The 22,256-nt window shown below is 46.9% G+C and overlaps 2 protein-coding genes across 5 annotated transcripts in view; one reads left to right on the plus strand and one right to left on the minus strand.

Annotated features, from left to right (window-relative positions):
* PLA2G12B (phospholipase A2 group XIIB) overlaps nt 1-8,324 on the plus strand; it is a 14,146-nt gene extending 5,822 nt beyond the window's left edge. Inside the window, exons 2-4 of one of the 2 annotated variants that reach the window (XM_009466025.2) lie at nt 1,413-1,501; nt 3,611-3,776; nt 6,371-8,324. In XM_009466025.2, coding sequence (XP_009464300.2) covers nt 1,413-1,501; nt 3,611-3,776; nt 6,371-6,489 — 374 coding nt within the window. In that variant the 3' untranslated portion in view covers nt 6,490-8,324. The remainder of the gene's footprint in view (nt 1-1,412; nt 1,502-3,610; nt 3,777-6,370) is intronic. The other variant, XM_087766861.1, reaches the window with a different exon arrangement.
* A 2,930-nt stretch (nt 8,325-11,254) lies between these two features.
* OIT3 (oncoprotein induced transcript 3) overlaps nt 11,255-22,256 on the minus strand; it is a 31,437-nt gene continuing 20,435 nt past the window's right edge. For all 3 annotated transcript variants that reach the window (XM_087766848.1, XM_009466024.2, XM_087766847.1), the window contains exons 6-9: nt 18,931-19,091; nt 17,866-18,281; nt 13,445-13,544; nt 11,255-11,937 (exon numbers count right to left, since the gene is read on the minus strand). In XM_087766848.1, coding sequence (XP_087622974.1) covers nt 11,746-11,937; nt 13,445-13,544; nt 17,866-18,281; nt 18,931-19,091 — 869 coding nt within the window. In that variant the 3' untranslated portion in view covers nt 11,255-11,745. The remainder of the gene's footprint in view (nt 11,938-13,444; nt 13,545-17,865; nt 18,282-18,930; nt 19,092-22,256) is intronic.

Below are 22,256 nucleotides of genomic sequence, written 5' to 3' on the forward strand. Positions count from 1 at the left end.
TGGTACTCAGGGAAGCAGAAACTTAACCCTAGAGGTGATGGACTTACAGAAGGCTCAACTCACACATGTTTTTGTTGGAGCATTCACACAGCTTATGAAGTTTTCCCAGAGCAGGGTTCAAATGTCTTGTTTTAACACCTCACTCTGCATTTGAGATCTCCCTTTTATAAACCCAGCTGGGACAGAAACAGAACAAGCACTGAACACACATCAAGGGACAATACAGAGAAACCCAACCCCATGAGGGGTGGTCTCCATGACTTCTCCAGGGAATAATCCTCTCCCACCTTTAAATGAGCTCCTAGCACAGCAGGGTCAAGCCACAGGAGCAGCCTGGCAACTCGTCCTCACCGAACAGGAGGTGTTACGTTAGATGGAGATGGGGGTTGAGGTAGGGATGAGAGAAAGAGGATGAGACAGGGCAGGGAACAGACAGATCTCCTTTCTGTATGGACAGTTTCCACCCCAACCCGGGGTGCCCACCCCTCACACCCAGAGCACTCTGTCAGCCATACACAAAGCCCCAGGATGGGCTGGCAGGCAGACAGGAGGGCTTCAAAGCCAAGTAAAACAGATTAAATTGCTGCTGAAGCTTCTGTTAGCTGACTGTCTGCTGGACTCTTTCTACTTTGGGTAAATAATCATTCATGGAGGAAATTCTTGCTCCTCTATGCATATTAAGAAGCATGCTAAGGGAAGGCAGAGATAAAGGGATAGCAACTATTTGCAAAATGTGAGAGTGCATCACCACATGCAGAAAACGGACCAAGACAACCTCCTGCTCCGAGTAAGATGGGGCATGCAAGGTCTAGCACGATTTTGCAGAGATCCACAGCTCACTGACACTCTGAAAGTGAACTGAGGATAGAAAGAAATCCCCTTGCTAAGTTAGTAGTTTAGCTAGTAGTTTCTTGGAGGAGTTAAAAACACATCTGGGTGATCCCAGCTGTGCAGAGCTCTCAGGAAGCACGTGAAAAAGCTCCTAGGAGATTTGGGAGGTCTGAGGCACTAGCTCTAGCATGGAGGGCTGCTCAGCTGCGAAAGCCCATGCTGCAAAGAGGGACTTGCCCATTTGTAAGAGCTGGGGAGAGTCCCAGGCCTTGGGACTGGACTCAGACCAGTTTAAACATTTGAAAAGTGCTGGGGACCTAGTTCACACCAACACAGTGCTCTAGTGGCCGTGCCAGAGGAGGTAGGAGTTAAGTCAGGCTCTAGAGCCTTGACAGAACTGATCTGAGAGCAGGGCCAGTGTCTCAGCCAGCTCTAGTACCCATCCTTCACTCCCTGCATCTCCTGGAGCAGAATGAAATGTGTGGGGATGCAGACCGGAGGGGAGCTACCTAACAATCCTTGCTTTTTGGTGCTACTCTTGGTAAGATCTGCTTTCCTAACATTTTTCCTTTCTTTCTCAGGGAAGGCTCCAATGCCACGACCTCACTACAAACCCCAAGAACCCAACGGCTGTAGCTCCTATTTTCTGGGGCTCAAGGTACCCGAAAGTGTATGTACTGCCACACTCACCATTCCCAAATTATGCAATTCTCTAATCACAGTAACCAGCTAATAATATTGGGGAGGGAAAAGGCTTAGCTGTGCTATGCACCGACTGTGCGATGGCTTCTCTTGACAGCTCAAGCCGGAGTTCTGGAAAAGGGAGGAAATATCACTTATATGGAGTTAGGGGACAAGCTACCTGCCTGGGACTGCCAAAAGGCACGGCTGCCTGCCGACGGCAAACAAGGCAAACATGTCAGTCTGAGCACTGCCTAACTTACTGTCCGTCAGGGAGGCGTTAAGATCTCAACTGCTGGTGGCAGTGAAATAGGAATCACATAGACAGGAGTTACATTTACAAAGGACTGGCCTGTTGCTCTGGTTGCCTCAGTAGGTACCAAAAGAGAAAGCTTCCTGAGCAGGTTAGCACTAGAAAAAGAAAAGGGGTTACCTGGCCAAGCAGAGCACCGGTGTGGAGAAACACATTTTTATCAAGGCCCTGATCACTCCCGTGCCCTTGTGATAGGACAGGGAACACGTTCAACGCCAGGCAGCTCAGTGACATAGCATCATGTGCAAACAGCAATACCTGAATGCATTCTTCACACCTGGCCCTTTGTCCCCTCCCATGCTTTTTGCCTCTGCCAAGCACTGAAATAAACCTGCAGGCTTTAATTCTGCACCCGCTTGTTATTTTAAAGGCAATTAATGAAATCATATTGGAATCACCAGGAAAAGCATTCCCAGGAGGCTATAAGAGCAGGAGTTACTATTTAGCTCATGCATTACTGCTGCAATTACGCAGATTCCTGCTCTGAAAAACCTTCCCTTTACAGCCCATTTTTCACATTAGATTAGTTCATAGAATCATGGAATCATAGCATAGTTTGGGATGGAAGGGACCTTTAAAGGTCATCTAGTCCATCCCCCCTGCAATTGGCCGGGACATCTACAACTAGACCAGGTTGCTCAGAGCCCCATTCAGCCTGTCCTTGAATGTTTCCAGGGATGGGGCATCCACCACCCCTCTGGGCAACCTGTTCCAGTGTTTCACCACCCTCATTGTAAAAGATTTCTTCCTTATATCTAGTCTAAATCTACCCTCTTTTAGTTTAAAACCATTGCCCCTTGTCCTGTTGCAACAGGCCCTGCTAAAACGTTTGTCCCCATCTTTCTTATAAGCCCCCTTTAAGTACTGGAAGGCTGCAATAAGGTGTCCCCAGGGCCTTCTCTTCTCCAGGCTGAAGAACCCCAACTCTCTCAGCCTGTCCTCATAGCAGAGGTGTTCCATCCCTCTGATCGTTTTTGTGGCCTCCTCTGAACCCGCTCCAACAGGTCCATGTCCTTCCTGTGCTGAGGGCCCCAGAGCTGGATGCAGTGCTCCAGGTGGGGTTCCTTAAACTACATTTCACTGCAAACCTTGTGGGCATTTCTGTGGTACCGCCTCCTCGTGCAGGCAGTCATGAGCACTGAGCGCAATGAAGAAAAAACTCACGTCCTGAATATTACATGAGGAAGGCCAAAAAGAGGAAGAATTCATAACAAGCTAATGAGTCCAGTCTCTCCAGGAGGCAGGCCTTCTGCCCCATCACCCCCACGGTTACTAGCTAAGCTTGCTGTTTACGTCCAAACGAGCAGAACTCCCCTGACCAAGCTATATTTGTCCTTGGCCTTGCAAGCGCATCTGTGAGAAATAAGGCATTAATAACACTTACAGCGGAATTATTAGGCCAAGAAACAGGACTTGTCAGGTTGTGGGAAAAAGAGAAAAGGGGCCTTTGTCACTGCTAGCAAGGACAGGACAGTGATCTCTGACAAACGAGAACTAGCAAATGGTCATGGATGGGCTGTTCCCCACCTCTCTACCAGAAGTTAATCCCCCATGACAGACAGAAGAGAAGAGAACATGGTCTATCCTGCATTGGACCTGCATTACAGTTGCCACTTTCTTTACGTGATGAGGGAGAAGCACGTTTTCCCTCCTGCCGCCCCAGTTATTGGGGGTGGCTTCTGGAAAAGAAGCCAGGTGGGCTCTGCAAAACCTCATCCAGTTGCAGCCGTTTGAGTCTGAGGCCAGGAGGCAGCCAAGTGACACTTTTTTTTCCTCTTTCCCCAGCTAGATTTGGGCATCCCTGCCATGACCAAGTGCTGTAATCAGCTGGACATTTGTTACGACACCTGCGGGGCCAACAAATACCGCTGCGATGCCAAGTTCCGCTGGTGCCTCCACTCCATCTGCTCTGACCTCAAGCGCAGCCTTGGGTTCGTCTCCAAGGTGGAAGGTAGGCCTCCCGACTCGCATCCCCTGCAGAGGGAACAAGCGACAGCAGGGAGGGGAGAGTGTGGGCAGGGAGCCCTTTCCTTGCCAAAAGAAACAAAACTCTGCGGTAGGGAGCAGCACATCTGTCCTGTGCTTGTCACAGATGGGTCAGAGCTAGGTGAGAACACACAGTTGAGATCTGCACACACACGCACACTTCTGTCCCAAGACTGGACACCTAAAATTATTTACATTTGGAAAATATTACAAAACACATCTGGAAAGAAGGAAAAAAAAAAAAAACAAACAAATGAACAAAAACCCCCTAGAAGCAATTCCTTCCTTGCACGCCCTCCCTGACAGTTCAAACACCTTCACGGGAGGTCAAAAAGCCTTCCAGAGCCAGTAAGCCACACACTGAAACCTGTATGTGGCCAAGGGCCAACAAACTGGGAGAGCCAAGGACAGAGGCCCTCTGGGATCTGGTTCACAGATAAGAGATGGCGATGGCACCAGGGACACACCACAGCGTGGGTGGTGGCTCAGCCATTGCAGGGAAGATCTGCATTGCTCAGAAGCCCTTGTGCTAACAAAGCTCTAGTGAAGTGTCAGCAGCTCAAGAGCCACCCTGGTTTTGTCTGATTTTTAAAAGCCTCAGTCTGCAAGTTTGAGAAGAACTTTTTGGTAAAGGCTGCATTTGGTAACCTCTGTGAAGGTTACGCATGTGATAGCCCAAGCCTGCCTCGTGATCCTCTGTGCCAACATCAAGCACCTCTGCACTGTGCGAGGAGGGGGAAACAACTACCCCACCACTACCAGAGGTCAGCCGTGGCAGGAAAGCCTCCCCCAGCCTGCTCCTCCTGTGGCCACTTCAGAGCATCCCCATCCCTGTAAGGCAGGTATCCATCTCTTGCAGAGGGTCTGTTTGGCAGCAATGCAGGACAGGCAGAGATAAGACCTACCAACGGCAGGTGACACTGAAACAGTTAAAGATTATTTACAGGAGATCTGGTCTGAAAACCTGGCAGAGCCCTTGAGCACAGCCTGTTCCCGAAGCCAAGTAAAACTCTTGTGGTGCTGCTGAGTTTCTCCCAGCTAACTGCAGCCAGGCCCTCTGGCTTCATCCCCGCTGCTGATGGCCTGTGGTAAGGTACATTTAAGTATGCATTTGTTTTTCAAAGGTGTGGCCTGATTAGGACACACGGGCAAGTCTGCATGATACCGGTACTAGTGCAGATGGCTTTCTACCTTGTCACAGATAACTCTTTGGAAAGAGTGTCCAGGCCAGCAAGAGAAAACAGAGACGTGGACTGAGATATAAGTGCCACCGGCCAAGTACAGGCAATCTTTCATGGTCACCTTTATCTACAGGTCCTCATGCAGCCAACCTCTTCCTATCTCTTCAGATTTTTCCCTGCCAGTTTTTCAGATCACTCCTCTTCCCTTTCTGCCTGCAGCAGTGAAGCCAACAGACAGATCCTAGGGAGTTAAGGTGGAGCAGAGCCCATGCTCCTTGGCTGAGCCAAGCCACTTCTGCCCATAGTCAAGTAGGACTGGACTTCTCAGCATCTCTGACTTGGTTCCTGCAGGAGGCACAAGTGTTGCTAACACTAAGGAACCTCTGAGCCATCCTTCCTCCCCTTGCTCTGCCTCCTTGTGCCTTGTGCTCTACACCTGCCGCTCCCTGTCCTCAGGGCTGCTCTGAGCAGCTCCTGTCACACAATCCTCCTCCTCCACTGCCATCCCAGCTCTTATCTGGGATCCTTTCCACTGAGTCCCCTGGCAGTTCAGAGAAGGCAGGCAGGGGAAGAGCAGCTGCACTCCCTTCATGTGGGCACAAACATCCCAGCTGCAGCAGTACCGGTTAACCAAAGCCCTGATTCTCCCACTGATTCACTACAGCCTCTCCAACACCTGCCAGCCAAGCAGACTCCTAAGGCAGCAAGAGCAGAACGAGGTGATCGGAGAGACTGAGACAGGAGGAGACAGTCCCAAACGCAGGGCCTTCCCAAATCTATTATGCATACAAGCAATCAATGTTACTGCCAGTGAGTAAACCCTAAAAGACCTGGTATTAACCTATTTATTTATTTATTGACAAGCAGTTTTGGGCTTGTTTTTTGGCAAGAGGAGAAACCAGGAGTCAGACAGACTGCATTAACTGCTCCGCTGCTGCAACCACAGCAGAATTTTTTTATGCCGGCTGGCAGCTGGCTTTGTAACTCCCAAAAAGCAGAAAAGGTTGGTTAGTAGTGGCTATAGGCAACTGTGGGGAGAGGGAGCTGGGACAGTGCTGTAGAGGTCTTCTGGGAAATCTACTTGGTAAACAGGGCTATTTACAGTGCCCCAAATGATCCATCAACCAGAAAAGCCTGAGAGAGGCAAGAAACAAGGGGGGTTAGGGGGGAAAGAAGTTAGTGCAGACTGGCGCCATCCTAGGGAGAAAACAGCCCCTAGTTCAGCAGAAGGGAACCTCTGGATTTATAAAAATGCAATACCCAGAGAGAAAAAGACAGCCCACGCTTCCAACGGCAATACCACACAACTCAGTGCAGGCCTCAGGCTAGGGTGCTTCCAACTTATTACTTACCTGCCTGATCTTTTCCTTCTCCGCAGCTTGTGAATCCGTCGCAGACGCAGTGTTCAACACCGTCTGGACCCTGGGTTGCCGGCCCTTCATGAACAGCCAAAGGAGCGCCTGCATTTGCAACGAGGAAGAACGAGATGAATTGTGAGGAAGAGAAGATGCCCGGCCTCCACGAGCCTGCTGCCAAGCGTCCCCTCTCTGATAGAGCATTTCAGCGCAGTGATTTCTATCAGCCCTCTGGCCCAGCACAGGACGGGGGAACCTGGGCCAAGCAATACACACCAACTACAGCTTTTGGGCAGAGGGCGGCAAAAGGGGAGACAGCCTGTGGATATAGGGCAGTGATGACTGCTGTCCACCACAGATGCAGTTCAACAGCCCTACCCCTTTCCACGTCCATCAGCCTGAATGATCCGATGCCAATTTTCTCTACAGACTCATCAGGAGAGGCAAGCAGGATACAGCACTGGTTATAAACAAGGGACTTCACTTGTTTGTTTGCCTTAGACACACGAGTATTAGCTCCCCCCACCCCTTAACTCTCTAATTTACAGTGCAAGCTTAGGTTTCTGCAACCCCTGAAAATCCCAGTCCACGGACACGCTATTTACATTTTTCCACCACTGGTGACAGACGGAAGATGAGGGGTAATTTGCTTTCAGTATGTTGCTCACACCCATCCCTGACATTTTCTATCCTATCATTACACACCATGACGACCCTGCTTATTTAAATACTTGAAGGATCCTAAAACGATTTAAAACATCCAGGGATTTCGTAAGCATGAGAAGGACTTTAAGTGTTTGTGATACAGGCACAATTCATATTTGGGCAGAAGGGGACCAAAGCCCCTCACGCCAGAGATGTGAAATCACACCACTCTCCCACAGTCTCACGAGAGGAAGCTGCCTTTTTTTTTTTTTTTTTTTGGCAGTGTCATCCAGATTTATGTAATTATTTTCCTCCTATATCATTTAACAAAGCTTTTCCCTTAGGATCCTTTTTTACGCAAAATAGCTGGGTATCCACCTCCATCTTTTGCATGAGGGAAACGGGAGGCTCACAGTTGCCTTGGATGAGATAGTCAAAATCCTGGAGGCTTATCTGTCAGGTGGCAGGGCTTACATGCTGCCTCTGTGGGACAGAGACACTGCCAGCTGAGGAACGATCAGCGGCCCCAGACGGCATTCCTTCTAAAACATAGTTAATACTTCCATCTGCTATCAGGAGCTTTTATTACATGCAAAATTAGAATTTAAAGTAGTATATGGAATTTCATCTACATATAACATTTGCAGACAGCTTTCATCTGTGTTTCTTGCTGAAAGGAAGTTGCTACTGGATGCTCGTGCCATGCCACATAAATACTTCAGCGTCTTCTGCAAACATATTTATGGTTATGTTCTTCTATCTGCCACAGAAAAGTTAAGGCTACGGAAGAGTGATTTAACAAGAATGGAAAGAGTCTGTCTTAGTTACTTTTCTTCTAGTTTGTATTCAAATGCATGCATGGACCTGTAAATTATTTAAGCCCCGTATTCCTGTTCTTGCCAGTCATCTTTGCTTTACAGTGAAGAGCAATAAGACATTCATCCAGTCCCAGATAGACTGAAACAACAAGAGCCCACTGGTATGAAGACCAGAAAAACAGAAGTGACCACATGAGGGGTACTGGAATGGTTTCCATTAAGGGGGACCTTAATTTACACTGATCAGATGCAATGACATCCTCTCCTAGCTGTGCTAATGCCACTGCAGAGTGAATACTGCATTGCCAAGGTTCATCGCAGTGTGTGTCTATCAGAGCGTGAGGCTGGACAAACAATCTGATTATCCATCTAAGAAACGCTTATTTTTGGCTAGGGATGGGAAGGAAATGTTCCTCGTTCCAGACACTTCCCAAACTTTGTATTTTGTTGGTGAAATGGTGCCTGTTGGCAGTTTTAAATGTGAGCATACTCTTATGATTAAATGACATAATTAAAAAAAAAAAAAAAAAAAATCTATCTTGTCTACGCTCGATAGCTGACTGGCTGGCAAATGTCTTAAAGCATTTTATAGTTCAAGTGATAGCAGATAAAAGCCAGGCCAAGTAACTGATGACAGATGATGATATACACTGGAGAAATTGAACAAAATCTCTCTATCCACACACTGACACTTTGGAGACACCACTAATATAAATCATAATTTCTTCATGCTTTTAGACCACCATTCATCCCAAAACACTACAGATGGCTGCACGCAGGGCAGCTACTGAATAAGTGCATTTTTCACTACAAAGTTAAGCCGTGGTAATCTGAAAAATCCCATGAGCTGCTCTACAAAGAAACTTTTGAACCTTCAAGCGGTGGCAGTGACTCAAAAAAACCACCAGATAATCCTGGGTAGGAGAAAACCAGTGCATGAACTACAGTAAAGCTTCTGCAGCCAAACTAAAAATCACTTCCCCTCTGCGCCGCTCCTGCTACTCAGTGGTGTACAGACACTGAAGCAGCTAATCATGGGACTCTCCAGGTCAATGCACAAACCTTGGGCCATCTTCACTTCCAGCCTGCTCTGAACAGGTAGAAGACACTGTGCTCACCCGATGGCTTCCTGTTGACTTTGTGTATTGGCAGGATTAGTTACAACTCTTGCTGATGTTCAAATCATTTGGCCAGCGTGCCCTCTCCTCGTAATGCTTCCTCAAACAGCAATCTCTGTGTTTCCCCTGAGGACGTAAAAGCAAGAACTAGGATGGCAGGTAATAGGGGTTTACTCCTGGATATCCAGTGTTCAGACTTTCTCCTTACATCCTGAGAGAGAACGAGGTGGCATCAGCCAGCACACCAACCACACACGTCAGACAGCACTGATGCAGCTCAGACTTTGAACTGAGGTTACAGTGCTGGTTGGACCCTCGGGAGCACTGGTCAGGTACGGTGTCTTCTGGCACACGCGCTGCCTGCTCGTGCAGTGCATTTTGCTCTGTGGCACGGCAGATTAAATTAAAGAAACAAACAAATCCCTTAGCTCTCAGATGAGTTTGGCCTTTGATTTCATGTCCAGGCTGTAATGCTGACGAAGACGACAAGTGGAAGCAAGAGGTAAACTGGGGAGAGCTAAAAGACTTTGAAAAATGGTTTTGTTTGTGCCTAGGAGGCATCCCCTCTACATCAGAGGAGGAAAGGCCACAGGGCAGTGGCAGATAGTAGACCTACTACCCTGCTTGCAGAGCAAACTAAACACCTTCCCAGACTGCTCCATTCACGTGGCCACACAAACCAGTGTTGCCTCCTCATTACTCTTACAGATTATTTAACTAAAAAGCTTCAGAGCAGAAAGGCTGCTTCGTATGAATTTGTCAGGAAAAACCGAATAACGTGCACGATAACTGAAATAAGTCAGGAAATGAACCTCTCCCTCCACCACTCCCCCAATGGCCCTTTCACACAAACAAAAACCACCAGTTGCCTCTCCAGAAGGCAACAGCTAATTAATTTCATTTCCCAGCTCTTGTTTTATCAAAACAAGTATATTTAGCAGGGACTGCCTGAACAAAGAAGTGACAGCGGGAAATTACCCATGTGGTCCTAATGCAGACATGAATCAGCAGAAGACACATGGCAATGCAAGAAGGAAGCTTTGTCATTTCTTTTTCTTTCACATATGGTTAGATAACACGTGAAAAGTGTCTTTCCACTTATACCCACTTATCAGCACAGAAACATTTTCAGTTATTCTAACCTAAACACACGCACACACACACATTCCCAAATTGGAAAAGCAGCCATGAAGCCATTTAGAAAAATCATGAAACTCCCAGCCCATCAAATGCCCATTCCTCACTGGAATCTCAGTCACCAGAAAAATAAATCTGTGAAATGGAATATTGCTGAGGTGATTTGTGACTCCCTTCTAAATGGCCCCTTCAAGCGGACTCCCCATCCATTTGAGAGCAGCAACAAATTTTGGCCTTGGCAGCAATTTGGCTGCTTCCAACCGAAGTAGAAAATGGGTAATGCAGACTGGGGAGGGCTTCCAGCACACCTCCAAACACACAGGACAGAGCTGCGCACTGTCAAACTTCTTGCGGAAAACCTCACGAACACACTGCGGTGCCACAGCCAGCATCGGGAGCCGGATCCTTCCTCTCTCACCCTCAGCCCTGCCTCTCCTACTTTGTCCTTCGCTGCTCGCTGTGCCTCCTTCCTTTCACCTCACATTTCTAATCCTTCACCACACAGCGCTCCTGCTCCTGAATGAAGCCCAGAGGAGCCCGAGCTGATCATCCATTATATTTTCTTTGGAAGGAGTTTGACAGCCCAGAGGGATTCCTGACAAGTACGATGCTGCCACCATCACCAGTAATTGTGTCTCTAGCCAGCTCTCACTCACCACGGGACTGCGAATGCACACAGTCACTCAAACAAGGCTGCCATGTCTCCTGTCACCAGGCTCACTGGGGACAACCCTGTCCCCACAACTACCCACATTACATATGATTGCTATGAATACTTAATGCGCATTCCTCAAATCCCTTTGTCAGGGATCACAGCCTCTCTAGGCCAGGGTAATGCATTTCAACTTTCAAACAAAGACTTGGTAGCAACACGCTTTGGGGGGGCTGTGTGTGTTTATAGATGTTTAATGGTCTTTTTCTTACAATCAAGGTGCTATAGCACTTATGAAAGGCACCACATTTTTTTGGTGGGGAGAAAAGAGGGAGAAAAATAATGATACACTAAATACAAGAGGAAGCACTGTTAAACTGCATGCGATTATCAAAAGACACTAAAAAAATCAAGTTTTATTAAATACCTTCTACTATTTAAAAATAACATTTAAATGTGCCTGCGATAGGTCTGAGCTTTAGCTGCCTATAATGACAACTGTTTTATAGCTCCAAGGAACTTACACATTATGAGATATATATTTTTATACATGTTTTTATTAACGGTCATCCAAAATCTCAGCACATCCGAAAGCTTGAGCATCATTCACAGAACTGCACAGCAAACACGTTCAGCTATGATACTATTTGTATTGTCTGATGAAAGAAGGGCTTGAATAACATTTGTTTAGTCAAGGACAAACAGTCCTGTGGAGCCTGCAGGCGGATGTAGGGAAAGACAAAGTTGGGTAACATTTCAGGCCTGTAAAGAAATAGGGTCCCTTCAACCGAAGGGCTGTTGGGAAGAAATGCAGGTAAAAAACAAACTGTTCTGCAGTCTGGGTTGCACTCAGAGGGCTGCCTCGTGTGCCCAACATACTTCACAAATAATCACCACGCAGTTAGGGAGACAAGTCCTGAGGTTCAAGTGGGGCTTTACCAAATACCTCGTTTCTCAAACCACCATGAAAGAAGGCATTGATAAGGAAGGTTGGTGTCAGGCAGAGATGGTGTTCCAGTGGGTGGGTGTTAGTCATCAAAGTCGATTCTGATGGGGCCGCCTGTCAGGATGTGGTTTGCCACGTGACCAGATTCCTCCTCCTCCTCCTCCTCTTTCTCCGTCGCAGCCGACCTGCGCACCCGTCTCCGGCAGCCCTGGGCGCAGCGAGAGCTCTCGTCCAGCGCCCCGCACACGAGGATGCGGCAGTGCAAGAACACCTCCTGGAGGGTGGCGAGACAGCAGGCCAAGTCAACATGCAACTCTGGGAATCAGACTGGCAGTGCTGCCAGTGCTCAGAGAGCATGAGCGACACGATTCCCATGGTACAGCCATTTCTGTCCCCACATCAACAAGGTCCTTATCCACCACTGCCACCCACAGCCAAATTGGCTGCTCCATCTGTTTTCTTATGTGCCCCGGAAAGGGCACGTTTTCCAGAGTGCCTGGCTGAGATCTCAGAGCATGGCATCTGTCTGTTAGCCAAGGGCTAGACAGGGAATATGAAGGCGTGAAATGATCCTCCAGAGGAAGGGAGGAAAATGCCAGGAATAAGCTCGGCAGAGCTCGCATGGACTGATAAGAGCTGCATGGTAGGAAGCAGGCCAAGAACGCATGAAGCCTCACAAGGAAATGGACTGATAGAAACGTGCAAGAGAATTTGACATGAGCTGAGAAAACATAAAGCTAGGAGACTGAGGGGCAAAAGAGGAAAACGCAGGTTTATGAAGGGCTAAGACTGGTAGCTGAGGGGAGAAGGAGAACACAAAGGGCAGGGAGACAGCTGCCTTGTCTTTCTGCACAGCAAAGGCAGACAGTGACAGGATTGCTGCTCCCTGCTGTTTAAACGACAAGGAGAGTAAGCAAGTTCCCTGCGAGCAGCAATCAGGGAAGCAAATATTTGTGAATGTTTGGTCAATGGTGAGATTTGAAGCAAAATCCATAGCACAGGCCAGGAGGATGCAGGTTGGAGGCAGCAGTGGCAGACAGACAAGCGAAATTTCTGAATTTTGAAAGATCTCATCCATTTTAACCCTACTGAGGCTTTCCAGGAGCTGGAGAGGCAACTTTATGCCTTTAGGAGCAAGCAGCATTGGCTGAGCATAACAACAGTGACTGAAGGACCTGATTTCTTCTAGCACAGAAAAGGAAAGCTATTTGCATTAGGAAAGTGGCATTATCCTTCAACTGTCCTCCCTCTACAAAGCTTCTCCCCCAGAGTGCCACCAGCCTGGATGGCCTTGTTTCACATTGAATTAAGCACTATGGTGGCCTTGTATCTGGAAACCTGGTATCTGTACTCACAAGAGCTAGAGAAGATATAAGGTTGAAGAGATTCAAAATTATAGACTGTCTTGTTTTAAAGACAGGACACTGCATAGTGTGCCTAACTCCCCGGGTTTCTGTTTGGTGACTGGGAACACTTTTCTCACCCAGCAGGCAAGGATCCACTAAGACTGCCCTGGAAACAACAATGATTTTAACCTGCTATGGCGCTGATGTTCCACAACTGTCCCTCATATTTTATTTAATTTTAGTTGTTTTCATCACTCTCTCCTAAAGTACCTGCGTCAGGCTCCTGAAAGCCACAACTGCTGGAACAGACACAGCAGCATCTGCCTTGGGCCAGCCATTCCTCCCCTTTGCCCTCTAATACAGCCAGCTCTGTGCTGGGAGTTTTCAGTCAGATCAAGGCTGATGCAATATCTAAGAGATGGGTTTTGAGCTTACCTTGTTGTCTTTGCCCACAAACTTGAACACAGGAACCTGGAAATGCTTGGCAAGGTGGTCCTTTGACGTGTACTGTTTCACCGAATCATCGGAAACGCAGCTGGGGAAAGCAGAGGGATAGGCTTTAATGGGTTTCCCAGAAATGGAAAGAGAAAAAACATCCCAGCCTATTTAACCAGAGAAAGGAAAGGAGGGCTTGGCTGTCTCAAGCTAGGCTACCATCCACGTTACTTCCTCTTTGGCCACAGGAGAAAATTTGGGAGTGATGGGGAAAAACACTAGCGATGATAATAGCATCTCCAGACAATGAACAGCTCAGCAACAGAGAGCTGGCAGGACATGGTCCAGTCCCATCAGCAGAGGTACTGCCAGCGAGCTGCAGGCAAGTTTGTCCTCATTTCACCTTCCTGTGCAACAGTCTGCAGTGATCAACAGAACTGTTATGCAGTATATAATGTATTATGTACTTTCTGTATACACATATATATGCACATAAATCACACTTAAAATGAATAAGCTGTTACCCACGTTACTAAAATATCACAGATGATATTTAAAAAAAAAAATCAAGATCTACTTTGCTTTACATCATTTGCATTCTTCTTCCTGCTGGACTCGATTGGACAGCTCAAATTCACTATAGCTAAAATTCATAATTTTAACTTGTCCATCACTAGCACTACACAGTCATGTGAGAGGTCACAGAACTGTAAGAAAATAAACTACTTTTATAAAAAGTTACATTTCATGTGCAGTCTATTTATAAACTATTACAGCCTATTTAGAGTTTGACAGAGAAACAGCAAGACAAAACATTACAGTGACTTGATATTTACTGCTGCCTATTGCAAAGCCTTAGGCATTTTGAGAGGCCCAGGTATTGCTTTTGTGTTGCATTATAATGCAGCTTGTCCTTTCTAGCAAGTTAATTCCAGAAACGTGGACTTTGCAAGATATTAAAAAAAACCAACGTGGTGGTAGAAGAGACAAGAGGTAATGGTGTAACAGCTGAAAGTCCTACTCTTGCAGCAACCTTTAGCTTCCATCTTTAGACTAGAAATATGTAAGGCATTGTCAGAAATGCTGATATTTGACATGTTCAATTATTGAACAGCAGCAAACCCCACATCTATATGTAGCTCTGCTTTCACTAGAACACATATTTGGAAATCTGTATGCTGTTCGGCTGACTCTGCTCCGTGGGCGGCAGCCTACTGCAATCCCTCCCAGAATGGCCCTTCTGCTACGTGCAGTAGAGCAGTGTATGTTCATGGCAGCGCTAAGCATTAGTCTGATCGTAGCATTATTTTCACCATCACGTATTTCTGTAGCTTTACTCAGCCAGTGGAGGTCATGGTCTGAAGCGGTCACCCCTGTCTGCAGCGCTTGTCTAGTTAACTTGCCTGGGAGGCAAACATAAAAAGTCATCCAAGGGGACCTAATAAATTAACACTGTGCATCTAGAAAAATTGCCATAGATTCCTCCCCCTTGAGGCCAAACACTAGATGTTACTAAGTTCTTGAGGATAAAATTGCTTTTAAAAGCAGCGTTCCTAAAGGCATCTGATTGTAAAGAATGACAGTTAAAGACTTCTCATAAGTGACTGGCCAAGCTTTGGGGCCACAAATTCAACTCATAGGCATGTCCTCATTTGTGAGCATTTAAATTGTGATGCTTTGTGGACACTGGCTCAAACTGACTCCTAAATCCCAGGTTCTCCAAAGGTTCCCCACACTGGTGGCAAGAAACCTACTGGTTTGGGGCTAGGGAGAGGGAAAGTGGAAGAACAGCAAGGAGGAATCAGGGGTACATGGAGCCCCTACCATGACCCTAAGTATGTCTTATGGAGGTTTCCAACAATGCATTGCGGCATGACAAAAAGAGCTCAGAAACCTCCTGAGTCACAGGGTCAAGCCCTTTTGCATTATGCATGGGGCCATACCTTGTCCCATCCTCCTAGGAAACCCCCAGACCCTGCTTCCCACCTTGGAGAGGTAAGAAGGGGCAGAGAGCACAGGTATGGAAGGAAAATGAGTGACCCTGGTCAGGATATGGGGAAAATAACTCTTTCCTGTGAATGATGTGCTCAGGTTAGAGGAGCAGAGAGTGGATGGGCCATGAGAGGCCGTGCTCTCTCTTATTGGGGGGTTGCAAGGTAGAAAGGAGCCACCTCACCTACAAGCGAGGGGCAGCCAGAGGTGTAACAAGATGAGCCTTGCAATGGAACTACCTTAATCATGTCATGCTCAGATAAATTGCAGCTCCTGACCACATCAGGTTACAACGGATTGCCCTCAGTGACATGACCTTGCTCCAAACACCCCAGAGAGCTGCAATGTTTATCGCCCATGCAATTGGTCAATGCCTTTTATTTATTTTTGTTCTGAGAAAGAGGAAGAACAAGATCAGAAGTGGGAGAGCTGCTCTGGGGCGGGCTAGCTGGGCTAGCAGCAGTATAGGGTATTACAGAGACTGCAGGGAGGGATCTGGGAAAATCCTGATTTCCAGCGTGGTCACATCAGCCCAGGGAGAGGGTTGAGGTGTCCCACAGAAGGCAGCTCCCACCTCTTGCCAACTGGAGATGGCAGGGAATTAGCAGGGAAGAATGCAGGAGAGGGAATTTTCCCATCCCTCAGTCTAAGGTATATCCCTTAAATTTAAACAGCATTTCCCTCTGGAAGCTGCAATTAACTCCTGCAGGTCTGATCCTACATAATCAAACTGATTTAAAAATCCCATCTTTATTGCCTTGGGCTTTTGGGGCTGGGTTGATGGAAGGAAACTGGGTTATTACAGAACTGTTTGGAGCAGGGACAAATCAGCAGTGTATTCAGCTAATTTTACTTTTTAATTGCTGCGAGCACACAGAGAGACAAAGAACTCCAATTAGCTCAATAGCGCATCATTAGCCTTTGGTCTAAGTGAGCGGTCCAATTTAAATACAGCATAGCACACGGGGGCTGTCATGTCTGGGGACAGTGGGGCCTGCGGTGACCGCTGGAGAGCAGAGCAGGCAGGATGAGGCTCCAGCCAGCCGGCTCCAGCCCACTTTTCCCTTCGGTGAAGTTTTAATGCCCTCTGCAGGATAACAGTACCAAAGGGGCTGCTGGTGCCCTAAATCCTCCAACTAGTGCTCTGGTGAATTCAAGAGATGACATTTTCTTCCTTCTCCCTTCTCTGTTTGGCTCAGGTTTTGACCACTGTTTTGAATCCCATCATTCTTACTCATAGTGGGAAATGAATGAATGTTTGGAGCGTTGACTCTGAAGGGTTCACAGGAACAGCCAAGCCAGGGAGTTGATAAATCAATCCTTCCATTATAAATCTGCTTGTAAACCCCAGAAATGTCAGGCACAGAACTGCAGCCTAGGATGGAGGGAGAGCAAGCTAATGCTGAAACCTTTGTCAGAAGGAAATGAAAGCAGTATTTTTGTGTACTGTGCTCTGCAGGACCCTTTGGCTACAAGACAAACACATAGGACTTGTCATCACCAGCTGTAACGGTGGATGATTTAGCCTGGCAGCTGAGGAAATAATTGTCTTCCTCATTAGATGGTTTGGCAGACAGAACACAGGACTTACATGAGTGCAGTCCCTTGACTGTGGGGCCGTAACACTTGAGTATGTCTTAGATATTGCTTTGGCTGGACTTTCCTCCCTGGAGGATAGCAGACTGGTTCCCAACTGTGAGATTTCTACAGCATTGTCTGGTTAAGCTGCCAGGCACTGCTGGATGCAAACACTCTGCAGCAACGTTGCACCCTGGCACTGTCATGTTAGCACCCAGACAAGTGTCTGAAAACAGGGTTCATCTCAGGAGCCACAGCAGAGCCCACAGCAATGCTCCCCAAACCTCTGACACAAAGCAGCCAAACTGAGGGACCCTAAGCTTACTGCATTGACAGGCACCAGAGAGAGAGCAAAGCAAGGGGAGCTCCTGGAGCTCCAATCAGGACCAGCCATGGAATCTTCTGGCTCATGCTATAATAAGGCCATTACGGGAAAATTAAGAAACTTGCTCCAGTTGCTGTGGTGGCCGCATGGCAGTGGCACACAGCCATCGGGGGGTTGTGCCGATTGGTTTGGCACTCTGCAGGCTGGCAGAGAGAGGATATCAGGAAGGATATCTTTTCTACTGGAGCCAACTCAATTATCCACAAGGGTAGTAACAGGGAAATATGTCCTGTAAAGACTGCACTTGGAGTAACCTCTTTCACTGCCTCCCACTGTTTCTCCCAATCACTTTTGATTGGACAGGTGGTTTCAGCTTGATGGCCTGGCTGCTGGTGATTGCTAGGAACACAGCAGATAGGCTGCTGTGGAGAAGTGATAGTGTTTCCTGCATCACACAGGCAATGCAACTTAGCCCCACTGCCGATTCCCGTCTCATAGCCAACAACAAAGGGAACAGCGAGCTCACCCGTCTTGAATCAGGTAGTACTTCAGGATCTCATCGATTTTTGAGGTGGGAGTGGCAAAGCAGCTCTCTACCAGTGACTCTAGTCCATTGACATGTACCAAGGGTTCAATCCCAAAGTACAGAGAGTCACGAAGCTTGAGGGTGGGAAGAGCACCCCTGTAGGGTTCATCAAAGTCTTTGTCTTTGAAGATCTCAAGAGTGAAGGGAAATATGCCCTGGTTGCGGCTCATGATTTCCAAGGGTGAGTTCTTGAGGTTGGGCACATAACCTTCGGAGATGGTGTACCGGCGTGGGAACTCACAGGTCACTGGGATCAGCAGCTTGCTGGTACGCACAATGATGTCCCCATTGCTTCCTGGAGTCTGCTTTGGCAAGCCGGTCACCAGATTGGTGGCAATGATTTTATCATTTATTACCTGCAGCAAAGAAAGGAGTTTAAGGGAAAGGGGAGATCATTGAGAAAGACCTCTGAGTTCAGACTAGCAGCTGAGTTTACCTTGTTCAGGAAACTCAGACATAAACTAGCCACTGAAAGTACAGCTTGTAAATTTACATGCTGCAACCAGGATGATGTTCATCCTTACCTATGACCTAAGGGCCTCTATCAGTTTGCTGTCAACTTCAACGCACTGTACTCCTGCATGAAGCAGAGAAATTTGCTTCCAGCTGCTACCCATCTGCTAAAACAAGCTCTCTGGTTCCTGACCAGCTGCCAGTGTTTCAAAGGTTACATTATCAAGGGACCAGATTCTGTCTCAACAGGAGGGTGAAGAGTGACACCACTTGCACTTCTTGCACTGGAATGATGGTGAAGTGGCCTCTGTGAAGCACTGGGTGAGCAGAAAGCAGTACCCGTGCTGACAGACGCACACCACTGGAGAGGAGACAGAATGAGCTCTCCTACTTTGGGATGCCACCGCAGGTCTAGTCTGAGGCCAGCTGCATGGCAACACAGGAAACTGCTGTGATGGTACAGCTAAATCAGCTTTATTCCCCAAGTAAGCCATAGCCAAGCCCCCAAATCTGAGAGATCCCAAGAGACGGGACAGCAATGGGTATACATACATCTACAACAGTGCCGCAGGACTTCAAGGAGAAATGGATGTTGACATGAGTGCCATTGGATACTCCTTTGCAGGAAGTGTTGATGAGGGAAAGGTCCAGGCCTCCAACCAGGTCCTTTGGGATGCTCACCTCAATAGAGCTGGACTTGCACAGCACTGGAACTACAAGAAAAGTCCCCAGAATAACAGCCTGCACTATAAAACTATCAGGGAGTATCAGTATCAGGGAGGTGGGGAAGGGCTACACCAATTACTATTGGGGGAAAGAAAGGGCAATCATATGCCACATTTATGATACTATCTAACCATAGTAATCTAACTACCTATCTTACATTCCCATCTACACAACACAAACCTCCTGAGCTACCACTGCCTCAAATTCTCCTGGCGCAGCGACACCACAAAAGACGATGAAGATGACCGCTATATTTGAGGCAGAAACTTAGCTATGCAGTATTTCCAGCTATACTTAATACTCAGCACAGGTTTGATAGATATGTCTTGCACTGATACGTCCTGGGAAGAGCCTTTCCCAGCTATGGATATCAAATTCACAACATCCCAGACAAAGCCATTTTTTAAGACCCTTTATCAGGTTTTACATCAAACCCAGAACAAGTCAAAACAAGGCAGAGTAATTCCATATAGATGCTGAGCTAAAATGGAAGCACCTCAAAATACCATAGTAATATTTTTATAAGCAATAAACCCAGCTCTGACAAACAAACCCAATTAGCTCACTCATTCCACCTCCTTCCAATCTTTGAATTTTAATACAGATGTCCATGTGAACTTTTTTTAATTACAATTCCATTACATAAGAAGTGGAGAAAACATAGAGATTCCACAAAATGAAAAAGGAAAAAAAGAGGGAATAATCTTCAATAAAAAAGTAATTGCTATATATATTCCTTGGGTGTATACATATCTATTCAGTTAGATACAGGACAAGCATACTGGTGCATATATTTTAGTCTCTTCTCAGCCAGAAAAACAACCCCCCTCCAGAATTTCCATTTATCATATTTTAAAATCACACAACAAAACTTTCTGCAAATATGTTAGTTCCCCAAGCTTTTTTCTAAAATTAATTACAGTCCCTATCCTTGACATTCATATGATCTGCCTTCCCTGAGTTTCAATCAAGTTAATTATATTATGCAGGATTCTGGACCTTGGATACAAGGCACACTGCTAAAACGTGTCTTTTCCCCGCCTTAAAAAAATTCTCATGTCCCAGCTAAGGTAATTGTAACAGCTATTGCGTACCTGCAGGGAGTATTTTTTCTTAAAAGCTGATCTTTTCAAGGTGATATGCTAAAATGTATGCAGTGTGCCCAAAGCAATGTGCTCTCATAATGACATTGCTGGGTTAGAACAGAAAATTAAAGAACTAAGAATTACCTTAACTTTTCCTCCATCCGCAGCAGAAGGCAAGCGGGAATAACCAAGCATGTCAAATGGCAAAGCTCACAAGGAGAAAAAGGGACTTTGAGAACACAGAGCAATGCAGAGATGAATCCTTTGGAGAACTGATTGGCTCAATTTGGATTTAAAGCTTCACTGTTCTAGTGACTCCTTGATGAATAAGAAAATGTAATGCTTTTATAAAGGTGTAATTCAGGGCAAGACAGTTTGGATCCCAGCTGTAATCCTCCAAAGTTCAGGACCAATTTGGTTCAGGCTATCTCTGTTTCTAAATGTCTTTGATCAGCACAAAGGGGAAGAAAGAGGAGACACCTATTTAACCTCCGCTCTGGCATTGCAGGAGTTGTCTGTGTGCACTCCACCACCTGGGCACAGAAACAAGTGAATGAAACCTGTGAGCAGATCCACTTTTGATTCAAGCCAACTCATCACTATTTGGGAAAACACTCTGGGAAACTCCTTATACTAACCATCTCGGAGTAACTGGTAATGTAATTCAAAACGCCCTAGACATTTGTACACAGAAGAGCAATCAATACTGAGAACAGAGTTTCAGTTCTACCAATTTAACAGTGGTGCTGCAAGCAGAGAGACTGCGCGCATCAGCGTGATTCAGCTCTGAGCAGGCCTGATTCCCCCAAGACAGACTGTCAGCAACAGCATTGTAGGGGGAGCAGAAAAGGAGCTGGGCAAGGTAGCCGTGACTATATGCAGACATGCTATGCCAGGGCAAGCAATGAGGTCCCGACTGCCAGGACTGAGATGTCCAGCAGAAATGAGTTATCCTGGGTGCTAAGGAATCCTCTTTTATTCACAACTTCTTGCATCCGTTCAGATGCGCTCTCCTGACTTGCTGCCAGCATCCATCTCTTGTGTCCCTGCCCTGGGCTGACCCCAGCCTGCGAGGCTCCCAAGAGCCTCACCCAGTCTTTGCCAGTCAAACGTTTCAGTTCTTCACGCTCGTACACCACAGAGCACCTGTAAGTACTAGGAAAGCCTCCTCATTACTGCTTTAAACTCTGCTTTGCACCAATGCCTGCAAGTAGCCTGACCCTGGTAGGAAGCTTCTCTGGCAAGTCCAACACTCATTTTGCTGTATGCTATTGTTGGCACCACGTTCCTTGTCCAGCCCGTGGCTCCTTCCTGGGCCTTTCAAAGTACAGCTGTTTGGAGCAGGGGTTATCTTTTTGCACAGACTGCTCAGTAGAACAGGCTCTCTGGTGCTGGGGAGCCCTGAACCACTGCTACAAACACAAATAAACTACACCGTCGTACCCTGCTTAGCTGCACACAAGGCTTGAGCATGGGAGATGGGAGAACGGCATTTCACCATTACACTTCAGAAAGAGGTGGGGTACTAGGATGGTCTGCAAAATTCCAAGCATTTTGTTGGCTGCTATCTTTGTAGGAAAACTGTAGCCAAGGCTATGATTTCTGTTGAAGATTTTTGTTTGTTCTCAATGTAGAGACAGTGCAGGGGAGGGCTGATAGGCTGCAGATCCAATTGCTTCAGGCAACTGTGCCTGCCCTGCACTGTTAATTGTACCACTATAAACCTGATTAGATGCCATAAAAAATTGTGTGGTACATTTCCAGATATATTCTATCGTATCTGCTCAAAATTGCAGACCACTGCGTGGGGACATAAATTCATGAAATGCAAAAGAACAAGCAATCTCGCTTTATGAGATGCCGTATCCCGAGCCCCAGCTTGGCACCCGGCAGTGCTGCTGCTCTCATTAGCAGCCTCAGAAGAAGGAGAAACACTGGCTGGGAAATGCATGGCCTTCTAGCCCTGCTGGGGTTGCCTCAGGGAGCCAGGATTGAAGAACATTGTGCTTTACTGGCCTGTATCCATCAATCAGACCTTCAATCAGTAAGTATAATCACAGCTCTTGG

The sequence above is a fragment of the Nipponia nippon genome, unplaced genomic scaffold (genome assembly GCF_047370975.1).
Source record: "Nipponia nippon isolate SJK-2023a ecotype South Korea unplaced genomic scaffold, ASM4737097v1 scaffold_3, whole genome shotgun sequence".
In the NCBI taxonomy this organism is placed as follows: domain Eukaryota; kingdom Metazoa; phylum Chordata; class Aves; order Pelecaniformes; family Threskiornithidae; genus Nipponia; species Nipponia nippon.